General features: G+C 39.3%; 3 protein-coding genes across 3 annotated transcripts in view; 2 read left to right on the plus strand and 1 right to left on the minus strand.

Annotated features, from left to right (window-relative positions):
* LOC138348855 (uncharacterized) overlaps positions 1 to 909 on the plus strand; it is a 47,208-nt gene extending 46,299 nt beyond the window's left edge. The window contains exon 5 of the mRNA XM_069298447.1: positions 102 to 909. Within this exon, the coding sequence (XP_069154548.1) occupies positions 102 to 909 (808 nt within the window). The remainder of the gene's footprint in view (positions 1 to 101) is intronic.
* Positions 910 to 2,311: 1,402 nt separating this feature from the next.
* Positions 2,312 to 4,962, plus strand: LOC104647545 (uncharacterized). The gene is made up of 5 exons (XM_010322972.4): positions 2,312 to 2,510; positions 2,672 to 2,764; positions 2,858 to 2,965; positions 3,050 to 3,425; positions 4,721 to 4,962. Exons 2-5 carry the CDS (start codon positions 2,675 to 2,677, stop codon positions 4,768 to 4,770), a joined length of 624 nt encoding a protein of 207 aa, XP_010321274.2. The 5' UTR covers positions 2,312 to 2,510; positions 2,672 to 2,674; the 3' UTR covers positions 4,771 to 4,962.
* On the minus strand, positions 3,479 to 4,647 carry LOC138348425 (transcription factor TCP5-like). The gene has a single exon (XM_069297621.1). The coding sequence runs from the start codon at positions 4,508 to 4,510 to the stop codon at positions 3,872 to 3,874; it is 639 nt and encodes a 212-aa protein (XP_069153722.1). The 5' UTR covers positions 4,511 to 4,647; the 3' UTR covers positions 3,479 to 3,871.
* Positions 4,963 to 16,601: the final 11,639 nt, after the last annotated feature.

Genomic DNA, 16,601 nt, shown 5'->3' on the forward strand with positions numbered 1-16,601 from the left:
CTCATTTGTTTTTAAACTTCATTTAGATGTTATGATAATGTATTTAAAATTTCATTTCATTTATAAATACACATTGATTAAATTACATTACATGCTTACAGGGAACATAAGAGCTTAACTGATAATCGTACTAGAGGCAATGCATGGGTAAAAGCACAGGTCCATAGTAGAGAATTTGGTGATTGGTTTAGTGAAAAAGTTAAAAATATTGAAGTGTCCAATCATTTAAAATGGCTAGCTAAAGGGCCTAAATTTGTGGCAAAAAGATATACTGGATATTTCATTAATGGATATCAATTTCATACGAAGACACGGGATGCCCCTTGTAAAACTCAGAATAGTGGAGTGACTTTGTCAGCCACAACGGATAGTTTTGCTAGTGCTAGGGACCAAAATCCTGTTGATGGAATGGTTCTCTATTACGGAATAATTCAGGATATCATTGAGATTGATTATTGGGGTTGCTTTAGTGTTGTACTTTTTAATTGTGATTGGTTTCATAATGAAGTCGATGAATATGGATTGACTCGGGTATATTTCAACAAAAAATGTAGTACAAATGATCCTTTTGTACTAGCATCTCAAATGCATCAAGTTTTTTATGTGGAAAACCCGGTTGAGAAAAATGTTTATTATGCAAGAAACAAAGTCCCTGTGGATTTGTATGATTTGGAGGAAGAGAATTGTCCTAATATTGAAGAAACATTTTGGAGAGAGCCTAATGATGATATTGGTTCATCAGAAAGATTAGTTGATGTAGATGTTAGATGGTCTAGAGAAGATCTTCCTGTTGATATCATCGATGCTCCTTCAATTGCACAGCATTCACAAGATATAGCTATGGAAACATCGGAAGAGGAGGATGACTTTGATGATACTGATTGGGATTGGATGGAAGATGATGATTGACAAAGGATCTTGTGGACTTGTTCGAATACATTATGTTTTTTTTTCTTATAGTAAGTAATGAATATCATTTGAGTTGCATCATATAGATTATGAATGTCGAGTGAACTGTATTTTCTATCTCTTCTTTTTATTTCTATATATATTTTTTCATGTTATGGTAAGTCCTTTTTCTCTCTTATTGATCATTTTCATTCTTCTTCTTTTTGCAGTTTCTCTGAGCAATTTCAATATATTAGTGGACCAGCAAATCAGTAGGTTCTTATCTCTTATTAAGGTCCAACACTCCAGGTTCGTATCTCGTTTTTATGATTCTTTGAACACTTCTTCGCTATATCTCTCTTTGAGTACTTAATGTACATTCTATGAATGTGATTGAGTGCAGAATATTTTATTGTGGACAGTAACAAACCTACTATGTGTGATTGTGGACAGTAACATACTTGGTGCTCTTATAATTCCACCAATTGGCTTCCTAAAAACACTCTAAATCTTGTGTGTGATTGTGGACAGTAACAGACCTACTGGATGTGATTCAGCTCTTTGTAATATCTTTGTAACTTTTTAGTTTCTTCTATTTTCACACAGGTCAGAATAGTAATAGCTATGAGTCAACAAGAAACTTCAAAAAGAACCAAAAAAGCCAAAAAGAAGACATTTGCTAAACCGGGATCGTTATCATTCTTGGCAAATAAGAAACGACGGTTATTGACAACAAATGAAATTATTAATGAAATAGAGTGCGAGAAAGGACATCTGCTCAAATTAATTGGAGGACAACAATCAGTAGCTCCACAATCTGAAGCAAAAAGACAATCTGTCGAGGAGTTGCCTTTTGAAAATCAGCCTGTCGAGGAGCTGCCTGTTGTGCACCCTGTCGAGGAGCTGCCTCTTGAGCAGCCTGTACAGGAGCTGCCTCTTGACCAGCATGGCAAAGATTTTCCTTTCGAGGATTAAGTGCAAATGAATTCTGTTACTCCTCAAACAAATGATCAACCTGAAGAACAAGGTAACATATAAGATTACAAACTTATTAAATGTATTCATAATTTTTAATTATATTTCTTTTATTTTCTTATAGCTGGAGTTCTTTCCAGTCCAAATAAAAGAGGTAGAACGCAAATGCATGATGTTCATGCCCGAAAAGAACGTAAGTTGATCATACGGAATAGTCAAAATCAACCTGTTGGTCCTACGGATGATGTTGTCATAGAGCTAAGTAGCTTCCTAGGAACATTGGCTAGAAATGCGACTCTTTGCCCATTTAATATATTGGATTGGAGGAGCATGGACACTAAAAAGGATTTGTGGGATTATACCAAGGTTTGTGGTTTACAATAATAAATTATTTGTAAAAGTATTTTACTTCTATTGGCTAATTGAATGACACAAAATTATTGGGGAAATATATTATTCCTGAAGCTGCGTACCATTGGGCTATGGTAACAATTCGAGATGCTTGGAGAAGACATAGAAGTGATTTGAAGCTTAATTATTACGATCCATATGAAAATGATGCAGTTCGAATGGCAAAAAAGCCTGGTCATATTCCAGAATGTTAATTTAGAGAGCTACTCAAATATTGGAATTCTGAAAAATTCAAGGTAAAAATGTAGTTCAGAATATCAATTTTTTTAATAAGTAGCATTTGTACTAATATTGACAGATTGTTATAAAGGAAAGACAGACTAATATTGACCTCGTCTAGTACACTATATAACACTAATATACCTTCGATTAACATTACTGATTCATTTCTTTGCAGAAAATGTCTGAAACAAATGCAAAGAATCGAAAAAAACTGATGAATCCACACACTGTTGGCAAAAAGAGTTTCGCTTTAGTTCCTAATAAGCTGGTGAGTTCTCTGATATATTATTTTTTAATGAAATTTTCTTTTGGATCTCTTCCAATGTTAGTTTAGTTTTTATATATATTTCAATTCGACTAGGAGAAAGATAAGGAGACAGTATCATCTAAGGATATCTTTGTGGTTACAAGAACAAGAAAACCTGGGCGATCGTACAAGGCCTCAAATGAAGATACTACTAGTAAAATTGTATGTGCCTGTCTATTTTAATTTTTTTTGTTGAGATCAATTATTTATTTCATAAGATTGTATTTGTTGGATATACTTTGGTAGGCTGAAATGGAGCAAATTGAAAAACAAATAAGCATAAATGGTGAGTATGTTGATGCATTTTCAAGCGTCATGGGTCCTGAACATCCGGGACGTCTAAGACTATATGGCGCAGGAGTTACAAAGACTACTTTGAAAAAAAAAGTTGGCAATTGGGAATCAACTTTAAGTGCAACAACTGATGGAATGCATGAAATGCAAGAGAGGATGCAGAAAATGGAGAAACAAATGGAGGAACAAAAGAAAATTGTGCGACAAGAAGTTATTGCACATGTTATTGCACAACTTAAGCATGCGGGATTAATTGATCCTAACATATTGGCAGCATTGTCGACTCCTTCACCAAGAGAATCTACTTCTGTTCAAGGGGATAAACAAGGTTGGTGTCGCTAATTCAATGTTTTGATTGGTATTTGTTGTTGCTACTTTCTATAGGATTAGAATGGAATAGCTAATTACTGCATGTAATCTGGTTTCTTGTTTATGTTAATTAAACATGTGTCTTGTAGCATGATAGTGTTGTTTCTACTGCTTGTAGTCTAGACTCTTGTTTCTGCTGCTGGACTATCTTGTTTCTGCAGCTGCTGTCTTGTTTTTGCTGCTGGCCTATCTTGTTTCTGCAGCTGCTCTCTTGTTTCTGCTGCTGGTGTATCTTGTTTCTGTAGCTGCTCTCTTGTTTCTGCTACTGGTTTCTTGTAGCATTTTACATAGTGTTGAATCCTAGCTTCACGATTATGCTTAGTCGAGCCAACGTAGTAGCTAATTACTGCATGTAGTCTGGTCTCTTGTTTCTGCTGCTGCTTGTAGAAGTTTGAATGCGCGCAGCTAGTAGAGTGAAAACAAGTTTGGGATGTCATAATTCACCTCTTGCTGTTTGTCTTGAACTCCACATTCAGAATTGGGAACACCTTTGTTTTCTTGGCTAAATTCTGGACTCTGTTCTTGATCAAATGAATACTGCATTTTTTTGGGATTTAGTTTAGTAGAGTGAAAATTATTAGGGAACTCACCAAGAGCATCAATTGCAACTTTAGCTTCTTTAATCAGCGAATCAATAGCCTTACTTGGACGGTCATACCCAAGCCTATCTTGCACATCATAGAACTGAATTGCAGTGTTTGGTGAAAGCCTAACTCGTCGATCCTTCGGACCTTTTGCAGTTGAAACCTTACTGTGTCTGTCTTTCCTTCCTGTGGCTCGAATAATTCGGCCTCCATGGCCTTCTATAACATCTGTTTTAGCTCTCTTTGGCTTCAATCTTCTTGTCCCTTTGTTCAATTCTTGTTCGCTTACTGTGAAATTAGCCCATTTTTCTTGGTTTTCGCAGACTGACTGTGGCATCTGCTGGTTTTGGTAGTGACTTTGAAGGTTTCCAATGTCATTTTCTTGAAAAACTTCCTCTTCCTCCTCCTCTTCTTCTTCTGATCCATCTTCTTCATCTGATACTTGACAGTGATGATTCATTGGAGGATTCAGATTGGAAGTAATTTATTCTCTCTTCCACCTTTTATCTTTTTAGTGTTGGAAACTTGATTGGCATGTACTTGATTTCCAAGTTTTAGGGTTGAACAATTCTAAAAGCTAATGCCTGCAGGTTGTAACTACATGTATACTTGTTATTTCCAAGATTTGAGGTTTCCTAAATAATTTATATTTTTTTCTGATTGTATGTAGGTGACGAAACCGAAGAAGGCAATGAAAGCAATAGTGAAGACTTGACATAGGAGCTGAAGTATATATTGATGTAAACTTTATTGATGTTCTAGAAATCATATATTTTTGAAGATTGAAAATTCTATGGCATGTGTTTCACCTTTTTTGAATGCTTTAAAATGATTTGTACATTTTGCTTTAATTGATATTAGAATCACGGATCTTGAATTCTAATTAAGGTAATGAACATTTATTCTCGTTAACGATTTATGTGTATTTTTATGTTATAAAATTTATTCTCAAGGATGATTTAGTATATAGCAGGTATATAGAGCTTACTAATATTGCATTAGAATTTTTGCAAATATCAGGTAATAACCGTTGCAATAGGCATTAAGCAACAGTTCTACAATTGTTTAAAAGTGTTGCAATATCCCTATAACAACCGTCGCAATTGAGTGAAATGGTGTGTTGAATCGAAAAAAACTGTAGCCATAGCCTTAACAGAACTGATGCATAAACTTCTATTACGACGGTTAAAAACTGTACCAATACATACAACCGTTGGCAATTAATTCAAATGATAACCGTGGCAATAGGTCAATGTATGGCTACGGTTATATGAACTGTCGCATAGAACCGTAGCAACAGCTCTATTGCTACACGATCTGTTGTAGCGGTTGGTGTAACCGTAGCCTTAGACCTATGGCTACGGTAAAAACGTCAATTGCAACGATAGGTGAACCGTGGCAGTAGACCGAATTTCTAGTATATGGATAGTTTCCTGCTCCAATACCTACACGTTGTAGAACTTCTCCAACACTAGAATGTATATCCCACATGAAGATAATACACATTAACTGACATAGACCACACTAGCTATGGTGGGAATTAGAAGTCTACCCTATTCCGATGAAGGTGTTGTACTTGCCAAGGGTAGAACTAGGACACATCCCATGTTTAAACTGTAACGACCTGTTTAGTCGTTTTGAGCAACAGACTTCAATTCAGGAAAAACTGGCAGAAGCGACGGACCCCACAACGGACCGTTAAGGGCACGACGGACCGTCGCAGGGTCTCGTTTCAAAACACTTAGAAAATCTGAAATTGGGTACTGAAAATCGACTCTCTGAACTTTGTAACGGAGTGGCAGGACGGACCGTCACAGGTGTGACGGACCGTCACAGGCCATTCACCCAAAATCAAGTCTCTGAACTCTGTGACGGGCAGTAGGACGGACCGTCGCAAGCGCGACGGGCCGTCACAGACTGCGAAATCCAGTCTGGTTGGATTTCTGGTTAAGTTTTAAGGGACGTTTTTGACTATTCTGGCCTTAATTATAAAGTTCGTGGGTTTATATTAATAACTCAAATTCTTGGGGGTTAAAAGAGGTAACCCTAAGTTAATTAGTGGGGTATTATTGCCATCTTTTATTCTTAATTATATACTAATTAGGGTAAAAGAAAGAGGGTTTGAATAAGAAATAGAAAGAACAAGAAGGGAGAGAGAGAAACGATCGAGAAGAAGAGGAAAACACCAAGCTTTGGGAAAATTCTTGCTTGATTCAATTCTTCGGTGGAGGTAGGTTATGGTTTTCATGCTATTCGTAGTAAACTCTTAATAGTGGTTGATATGTGTTAGTAGTATTGTAAACCCTTCTATATGCTTAATTGTATGCTTGCATGAATGATGTGATTATGTAATTATGAATAAATAAGCATGATGAAGCTATTGAATCCCAAATCTTGAAAAGAAACCCTAATCTACTTTGTTAATGATGATGCCTTGGTATAAAAGAAGGCTTGATGAATGAAAGTAGTGAGATTAGGGGATCGGGTGTCACGTTCCGACACCAGGATAGAATATGGATCGGGTGCCACATTCCGGTACCAGGATAGTATATGAGGATCGGAGTGTCACGTTCCGACACCAGGATAGAATATGGATCGAGTGCCACGTTCCGGTACCAGGATAGAATGAGGATCGGAGTGTCACGTTCCGACACCAGGATAGAATATGGATCGGGTGCCACGTTCCGGTACCAGGATAGAATGAGGATCGGAGTGTCACGTTCCGACACCAGGATAGTATATTGAGTAGCGGAGTGTCACGTACCGACACGAGGGGAATAAAGATAATGAATCTTGAAATATGTTAATATATATCCAATCTAATGAACTAAATTCCCAAATGAGTATGATGAGGAGGTGTGAGTCCTCATTGATGTGCTTGGTGTTGTAACCAAGGGTTATGGTAACTGTAAATGTTGCATGCTAAGGATATTAGTTGATTTTATGATATTGCTTAATACATACTGTTTTCTATTTTGAGTTGGCCGATGATATCTACTCAGTACCCGTGTTTTGTACTGACCCCTTCTTTTATTGTTTTTTCTTATTTATTTGTGGAGTGCAGCAAACGTGCCGTCATCTTCGACTCAACAGTAACTCAAGCCAGTCTTCGTCACACCAGATCTTCAGGGTGAGCTAACGCTTCTAGCTTGGACTGGATCTTCTCCTTCATGTCTTGATGCCTTGAACTTCCGGCATGGACCAGCTTCTTATGTATTTTTAGCTTCTTAGAAACTCTTAGAATTAGTAGTTTAAAGTAGATGTTCTTGTGATGATGACTTCCAGGTTTTGGGAATTATAGATGTTGAATATTGATAGTTATTGAATTGGTTTTTATTAATGAGTTTAAGTCTTCCGCATTACTTTCTGTTGTTATTACATTGAAATGTTAAGGTTTAGATTGGTTGGTTCGCTCACATAGGAGGGTAGGTGTGGGTGCCAGTCGCGGCCCGGATTTGGGTCGTGACAAAACTTGGTATCAGAGCATTAGGTTCGTTGGTCTCATCACACAAGAACAGGTCTAGTAGAGTCTTAAGGAACGGTAGGGGGACGCCTTTACTTTTCCTTGAGAGGCTATAAGACTTTAGGAAAATTTCACTCTTTCATTCTTTCTTTCGTGCTACTACTTGAGTCCAATTGGTATCTAGGCGATACGAATTGGTATCTGACCATCTTCACTCTCTTTCGTAGATGGTTAGAACTAGAGCAACGACTACGTCAACACCAACACAGGCCAGACAAGAAACAACTGAGCCAGCCACTGGGGCTGTGGCTCGAGGAAGAACAGCGGCAAGGGGCCGTGGTAGAGGTCGTGGGAGGACGTCCTCTAGGGGAAGAGGACGAGCGCCTAGCCCATCTGATACTAGGGTAGTGACTCCTCCACCGACTGAGGAAGTAATAAGAGAAGGGGAGGATGGGGAAACTGAACAAGTGCAGAATGAGGGATTGCCACCCCAACCTACCCCAGAGATGATCAATCAGGTTCTGGCTTATCTTAGTGGGTTATCTGATCAGGGCCAGACACCCCCAGTGTTTTCTGCACCAGCACCTCAGGCTCCGGAGGTACAACATGCGGCTACTATGGCTTCCCGCATGGATGTTCCATTGGAAATAGGCACGTTTCCACGTTTGACTACTGGGCCTATAATGACAAATGATCAGCATGAACTTTTCAGTAAGATCTTGAAAATGAAACCTCCGGTCTTCAAGGGTGCTGAATCGGAGGATGCTTATGATTTTCTGGTTGACTGTCACGAGCTACTACACAAGATGGGTATAGTAGAACGGTTTGGTGTGGAGTTTGTGACTTATCAGTTTCAAGGGAACGCCAAAATGTGGTGGCGGTCACATATCGAGTGTCAACCAATAGAGGCACCACCTATGACTTGGGCCTCATTCTCTAGTTTGTTTATGGAGAAGTATATCCCCCGGACTTTGAGGGATAGGAAAAGGGATGAGTTCTTGAGCCTAGAGCAAGGTAGGATGTCGGTTAATGCTTATGAGGCTAAGTTTCGTGCACTATCAAGATATGCCACTCAACTCTATTTCAGTCCTCAAGAGCGGATTCACCGGTTTGTGAAGGGGTTGAGGTCAGAATTGCGGATTTCGGCCTTACAGATAGCGGCAACGGCAAAATGCTTCCAAGAAGTGGTAGACTTTGTGATAGAAGTGGAAGGAGTGAAGCCAGACGACTTCACCACAACATCGACATCAAAGAGGTTTCGAAAGGGAGGTAAGTTTAATGGTTCTTACACTAAAGGACAGTGTTCGCGAAGTTACGCAGTTCGACCCATTCAGTCTTCACTACAGACTGTAGTTGGGGGTCCACCTCCGACCGGTCAACACTTCTCTGAGAGACCTATGCATGAACCCAGAGAGTGCTATGGATGTGGGGAGATTGGACATATTAAGAGATATTGTCCAAAACAGAGTTACAGACCTCCAAATGTTAGAGGTAGAGGTTGTCATGGCAGAGGCCGTTATTCTGGAGGACGTGGTGGTCGAGGAAATGGTGGTCACCAAAACGGCCGAGGTGATGGGCAAACTGGAGCCACTACATCACCACAAGGTAGGGGCAACAGACAGATGAATGATAGGGCCCATTGTTACGCTTTCCCTGGGCGGTCTGAAGCGGAGGCATCTGATGCTGTCATCACAGGTAATCTTTTGGTTTGTGATTGCATGGCTTCTGTATTGTTTGATCCTGGATCCACATTTTCTTATGTATCTTCCTCATTTGCTAATGGCTTAAATTTACATTGTGAATTACTTGATACGCCTATTCGTGTCTCTACTCCGGTGGGTGAGTCTGTGGTAGTTGAAAAGGTATATAGGTCTTGTTTGGTAAACTTTGTGGGGAGCAACACTTATGTAGATTTGGTTATCTTAGAAATGGATGATCTTGATGTGATTCTGGGTATGACTTGGCTTTCTCCGCAATTTGCAATCTTTGATTGTAATGCTAAAACGGTGACGTTAGCCAAGCCTGGGACAGACCCGTTAGTGTGGGAGGGTGACTACACTTCCAATCCGGTACGTATCATCTCCTTTCTTCGTGCTAAGAAAATGGTTAGTAAAGGGTGTTTAGCTTTATTGGCACATCTCAAGAACGATACTACCCAAGTACCTTCGATTGAGTCAGTTTCAGTAGTTCGTGAGTTTCTGGATGTGTTCCCTGCAGATCTTCCTGGTATGCCACCGGATAGGGATATTGACTTCTGTATTGATCTCTAACCGGGCACACGCCCCATTTCTATACCTCCTTATAGAATGGCTCCCGCGGAGTTAAGAGAGTTAAAGTCACAACTTCAAGAATTATTGAACAAAGGCTTCATTAGACCAAGTTCATCTCCTTGGGGTGCTCCGGTTTTGTTTGTAAAGAAGAAGGATGGCAGTTTTCGAATGTGCATAGACTACAGACAACTGAATAAGGTAACCATAAAGAACAAGTATCCTCTTCCTCGCATTGATGACTTGTTCGATCAGTTACAAGGTGCTTGTGTCTTCTCTAAGATTGACTTGAGATCCGGTTATCATCAATTGAAAATACGGGCAACGGATGTGCCAAAGACTTCTTTTCGAACGAGGTATGGGCATTACGAATTTGTAGTGATGTCCTTTGGTCTTACGAATGCCCCTGCTGCGTTCATGAGCTTGATGAACCGGATTTTTAAGCCATATTTGGACCTCTTCGTGATCGTATTTATTGATGATATATTGGTATACTCAAAGAGCAAGAAGGAACATGAAGAGCATTTGAGAATGGTATTGGAAATGTTAAGGGAGAAAAAGCTTTATGCCAAGTTCTCTAAGTGTGAGTTTTGGCTAGATGCAGTGTCCTTCTTGGGACATGTGGTTTCTAAGGATGGAGTAATGGTGGATCCTTCTAAGATTGAGACAGTAAAGAATTGGGTAAGACCTACTAATGTGTCAGAAATAAGGAGCTTTGTTGGGTTAGCTAGCTACTACCGCCGATTCGTCAAGGGATTCTCTTCTATCGCTTCCCAATTGACGAACTTGACTAAGCAGAATGTCCCATTTGTATGGTCGGATGAATGTGAGGAAAGCTTTCAGAAGCTCAAGACTTTGTTGACTACCGCACCTATCCTTACCTTGCCAGTAGAGGGTAAGAACTTCATTGTTTATTGTGATGCATCCTATTCTGGTTTGGGTGCAGTACTAATGCAAGAGAAGAGTATGATTGTTTATGCTTCAAGGCAATTAAAGGTGCATGAACGTAACTATCCGACCAACAATTTGGAATTGGCTGCGGTAGTGTTTGCATTAAAACAATGGAGACACTATTTATATGGGGTTAAGTGTGAGGTCTACATGGATCACCGTAGCCTTCAGTATGTCTTTACTCAGAAGGATTTGAACTTGAGACAAAGGAGATGGATGGAACTACTGAAGGACTACGATATCACTATCTTGTATCATCCGGGGAAGGCGAATGTTGTAGCGGATGCTTTAAGTAGGAAGGCGGAAATCATGGGAAGTCTAGCTCACTTGCAAGCTTCTAGACGCCCATTGGCTAGAGAGGTTCAAACTCTAGCTAATGACTTGATGAGATTAGAAGTAAATGAGAGGGGAGGATTGTTGGCTTCTATGGAGGCAAGATCTTCCTTTCTTGACAAGATTAAGGGAAGACAGTCTGATGATGAGAAAATGCGCAGAATTCAAGATAAGGTATTGCGAGGAGAGGCTAAGGAAGCACAAATCGATGAGGAAGGTGTTTTGAGGATCAAGGGAAGGGTATGTGTACCCCGCGTCGATGATTTGATCAACACTATTCTGACAGAGGCTCATAGTTCGAGGTATTCGATACATCCGGGTGCAACCAAGATGTACTGTGACCTAAAGCAACACTTTTGGTGGAGTAGAATGAAGCGTGACATTGTGGATTTTATTGCCAAATGTCCAAACTGTCAACAAGTAAAGTATGAACACCAAAGGCCCGGAGGAACACTTCAGCGAATGCCCATTCCGGAATGGAAGTGGGAAAGAATTGCAATGGATTTTGTGGTTGGTCTTCCGAAGACAATGGGTAAGTATGACTCCATTTGGGTGATTGTTGATAGGTTAACTAAATCTGCTCATTTCATTTCGGTCAAGGTGACTTACAATGCAGAAAAGTTAGCCAAACTTTACATCTCGGAAGTGGTGCGATTGCATGGGGTTCCACTATCCATCATATCAGATAGAGGTACGCAGTTTACTTCTAAGTTTTGGAAAACATTGCATGCAGAATTGGGTACTAGGTTGGACCTTAGTACTGCGTTCCATCCCCAGACCGATGGTCCGTCTGAGCGAACGATTCAACTGTTGGAGGATATGCTTCGTGCGTGTGTGATAGAATTTGGTGGCCATTGGGATAGCTTCTTAACCTTAGAGGAGTTTTCATACAATAATAGCTATCACTCAAGCATTGATATGGCTCCATTTGAAGCATTGTATGGTAGGAGATGTAGGTCTTCCATTGGTTGGTTTGATGCATTTGAGGTTAGACCTTGGGGCACTGATCTCTTGAGGGATTCGATAGAAAAAGTGAAGTCTATTCAAGAAAAGCTTCTAGCGGCGCAAAGTAGACAAAAAGAATATGCAGATCGAAAGGTTAGAGACTTAGAGTTCATGGAGGGTGAACAAGTCTTGTTGAAAGTTTCACCACTGAAAGGGGTGATGCGGTTTGGAAAAAGGGGTAAACTAAGTCCAAGGTACATTGGACCATTTGAAGTACTTAAGCGAGTAGGAGAGGTGGCTTATGAGTTAGCCTTGCCTCCAAGGCTGTCCGGAGTGCATCCGGTATTCCATGTGTCGATGTTGAAAAGATACCTTGGGGATGGAAACTACATCATCCGTTGGGATTCAATTTTGCTTGATGAGAACTTGTCTTATGAGGAGGAGCCTGTTGCTATTTTAGATAGAGAAGTTCGCAAGTTGAGGTCAAGAGAGATTGCATCCATCAAGGTGCAATGGAAGAATCGACCCGTTGAAGAAGCCACTTGGGAGAAGGAGGCGGATATGCGAGAAAAATACCCACATCTGTTTACAGATTCAGGTACTCCTTTTCGCCCTTATTTTCCTTCTTTTGATCGTTCGGGGACGAACGATGGGTAAATTGGTATCTATTGTAACGACCTGTTTAGTCATTTTGAGCAACAGACTTCAATTCTGGAAAAACTGGCAGAAGCGACGGACCCCACGACGGACCGTCAAGGGCACGACGGACCGTCGCAGGGTCTCGTTTCAAAACACTTAGAAAATCTGAAATTGGGTACTGAAAATCGACTCTCTGAACTTTGTAACGGAGTGGCAGGACGGACCGTCACAGGTGTGACGGACCGTCACAGGCCATTCACCCAAAATCAAGTCTCTGAACTCTGTGACGGGCAGCAGGACGGACCGTCGCAGGCGCGACGGGCCGTCACAGACTGCGAAATCCCAGTCTGGTCGGATTTTTGGTTAAGTTTTAAGCGACGTTTTTGACTATTCTGGCGTTAATTATAAAGTTCGTGGGTTTATATTAATAACTCAAATTCTTGGGGGTTAAAAGAGGTAACCCTAAGTTAATTAGTGGGGTATTATTGCCATCTTTTATTCTTAATTATATACTAATTAGGGTAAAAGAAAGAGGGTTTGAATAAGAAATAGAAAGAACAAGAAGGGAGAGAGAGAAACGATCGAGAAGAAGAGGAAAACACCAAGCTTTGGGAAAATTCTTGCTTGATTCAATTCTTCGGTGGAGGTAGGTTATGGTTTTCATGCTATTCGTAGTAAACTCTTAATAGTGGAAGATATGTGTTAGTAGTATTGTAAACCCTTCTATATGCTTAATTGTATGCTTGCATGAATGATGTGATTATGTAATTATGAATAAATAAGCATGATGAAGCTATTGAATCCCAAATCTTAAAAAGAAACCCTAATCTACTTTGTTAATGATGATGCCTTGGTATAAAAGAAGGCTTGATGAATGAAAGTAGTGAGATTAGGGGATCGGGTGTCACGTTCTGACACCAGGATAGAATATGGATTGGGTGCCACGTTCCGGTACCAGGATAGTATATGAGGATCGGAGTGTCACGTTCCGACACCAGGATAGTATATGGATCGGGTGCCACGTTCCGGTACCAGGATAGAATGAGGATCGGAGTGTCACATTCCGACACCAGGATAGAATATGGATCGGGTGCCACGTTCCGGTACCAGGATAGAATGAGGATCGGAGTGTCACGTTCCGACACTAGGATAGTATATTGAGGAGCGGAGTGTCACGTACCGATACGAGGGGAATAAAGATAATGAATCTTGAAATATGTTAATATATATCCAATCTAATGAACTAAATTCCCAAATGAGTATGATGAGGAGGTGTGAGTCCTCATTGATGTGCTTGGTGTTGTAACCAAGGGTTATGGTAACTGTAAATGCTGCATGCTAAGGATATTAGTTGATTTTACGATATTGCTTAATACATACTGTTTTCTATTTTGAGTTGGCCGATGATATCTACTCAGTACCCGTGTTTTGTACTGACCCCTACTTTTATTGTTTCTTCTTGTTTATTTGTAGAGTGCAGCAAACGTGCCGTCATCTTCGACTCAACAGTAACTCAAGCCAGTCTTCGTCACACCGGATCTTCAGGGTGAGCTAACGCTTCTAGCTTGGACTGGATCTTCTCCTTCATGTCTTGATGCCTTGAACTTCCGGCATGGACTAGCTTCTTATGTATTTTTAGCTTCTTAGAAACTCTTAGAATTAGTAGTTTAAAGTAGATGTTCTTGTGATGATGACTTCCAGGTTTTGGGAATAATAGATGTTGAATATTGATAGTTATTGAATTGGTTTTTGTTAATGAGTTTAAGTCTTCCGCATTACTTTCTGTTGTTATTACATTGAAATGTTAAGGTTTAGATTGGTTGGTTCGCTCACATAGGAGGGTAGGTGTGGGTGCCAGTCGCGGCCCGGATTTGGGTCGTGACATAAACATGGTTAACTAATACCAACGGTTTCTTTGTAATCGAGTCTCCTCTTACGTAGAGCTACTACCACATGCATACTCACTTGGTACTTTGTCTTTGTTCTCACACAGTAAATAATTTCTTAGGTGTATGATAGAATGTACCATCATTATGACCTACCAACTAACAATACCTTTTTCTCCCAAGGATGGGTTCACTAGGGCTTCCCACCAAGTTTTATTTTTATACCTATTTTGTCTTCTATAGAGATGGTTTCATGCAGGTCTAGTCAAACTATCCCTAAATCCATCATTTTACTCAAGAAGGAAAATTTTATAGTCTTTCACTTCAAGGATTATATTTACCATCATTTCTATATTTGAGGTCCTTTTTTGGTCATCCTTAGAAGGCCACTATCGTAGGTCTGTCGATCGTAGAGTTTCATTCATCAATACACATAAATAACAGAGGTTCCTATGCCTACTAAGTAAAAGTTTCACATTCACATAACTTTAATATATCAAGTAAAAGGACCGAAGTCTACATATCAAGACAACACTTCATCATATAACATATTTTTTAACATTCAATTACCATATTGGGACGACAAAGTCTACCTAATAAGATACCCTATCAACACATATAGATTCTCATCATATTCTATCATATTCACATCTAATTATTTAGAGGAAATAATACTTTAACCTCACACATGTATAGATACATTACCATTTTCCACCTTGATCATACATAGTAGCTATAACATGATAATAGTACAAATCACATAATAACAATGAAAACGCCATGTTCATAAAAATTATAACAAATATACACCACCACCATATGTGGATGATACCAATCAATATAATTCAATATTAATTCAATACTAAATAGAGGAATTAGATCAATTCACCACTTTCCCATCATCATCATCATAACAATTCCTTAGTCTTTTAAATGCATTTACCTTACAAAATCTCTTACCAATATACATCTACACAATATTAAGCAAATAACCAATCCATATGAATGATCCAGAAATAGCCGAATACATTCTACACATATATTTACTAATAGCAAGCCATGATCAATTCATCAACTGTAGAAGTACAAATATTAGTAGAAGGATTCCATGGAATCATAGAGTTTTTATCTTAAAACATTAAATTCACAACAATTATATCATAAAATATTTATTTTAACCTTTTGATGGAAGAACCTTCATTAGAATTAAACATAGGAATTTCTATGTTTTTGAACATCTTTGAAAGCCTCTAAAATCTGTCTCCTTCAATGGAAGAATAGTCACAGATTTGACACCATACCTTTATTGATGAGAATACTCAAAATTAAAGGATAATCATGAAGAACTTTTAATTTTGGCTTCAACCTTGCTTCTAGCTTCAATGGAGTCTAAAAAAAACTTCTTTTGATCTTGTGGTTTTTATTTTAGAATATGAAGTCTATGTCTAGGGTTTAGTGTATTAACGAATTTAATATACAATTAAGACCCAAAACTACCATCCATGACATAATTTTTACCCTAGGTGAATTTCCCAAATCTCCCCAACATTGGCGAGATACCTGCAGAAAAGCACAGGTGTCAATCCAAATTCCAATTGATAGAGCATTGATCAACCATCAAACCTTTCTACTGGTCCATGGTATTGATCAGATACTCCTCATAGGGGGGATACGCCCCAGCACTAAGTGTGGGCTACTCCTCCAATCGGTGGGTCGTACGTTGGACCAGGGTTCATCGTTTAGGGTCTTGGTTAGACTGCTTCTTGGATGTTTCTTTCCATGGTTTTTGTCCTCCTCAAGGACAACTATGTTGGTCCTCAAGGACCACTATGTTTGTACTCAAAATTTATACACAAAACAATATGTGAAAGATTTGAAGGCACACCATAACACTCAAAGATTAACTTTCGAACGTGTTGGTCATTCTTTGACTTTTTGCTTCCGACCCTTCCAAAATCTTCAAACTTACTTCTAATGCAATAATTCATAACTTTTAAACCTTATAAAGATATGAAACTTTTTTAGGGTCTAGTTTAACCTAATTCTTTTTTAGGGTTGGTACATTCT

Source organism: Solanum lycopersicum, chromosome 5, assembly GCF_036512215.1.
Source record: "Solanum lycopersicum chromosome 5, SLM_r2.1".
NCBI lineage: Eukaryota > Viridiplantae > Streptophyta > Magnoliopsida > Solanales > Solanaceae > Solanum > Solanum lycopersicum.

Bases quoted from the DNA above. Each gene is read 5' to 3' on its own strand.
- LOC104647545 (XM_010322972.4), top strand. From the start codon at position 2,675: ATGTCTGAAACAAATGCAAAGAATCGAAAAAAACTGATGAATCCACAC. The intron at 2,966-3,049 runs GTATGTGCCTGT...ATACTTTGGTAG, and splicing joins AAGATACTACTAGTAAAATT to GCTGAAATGGAGCAAATTGA. The intron at 3,426-4,720 runs GTTGGTGTCGCT...GATTGTATGTAG, and splicing joins TGTTCAAGGGGATAAACAAG to GTGACGAAACCGAAGAAGGC.
- LOC138348425 (XM_069297621.1), bottom strand. From the start codon at position 4,510: ATGAATCATCACTGTCAAGTATCAGATGAAGAAGATGGATCAGAAGAA.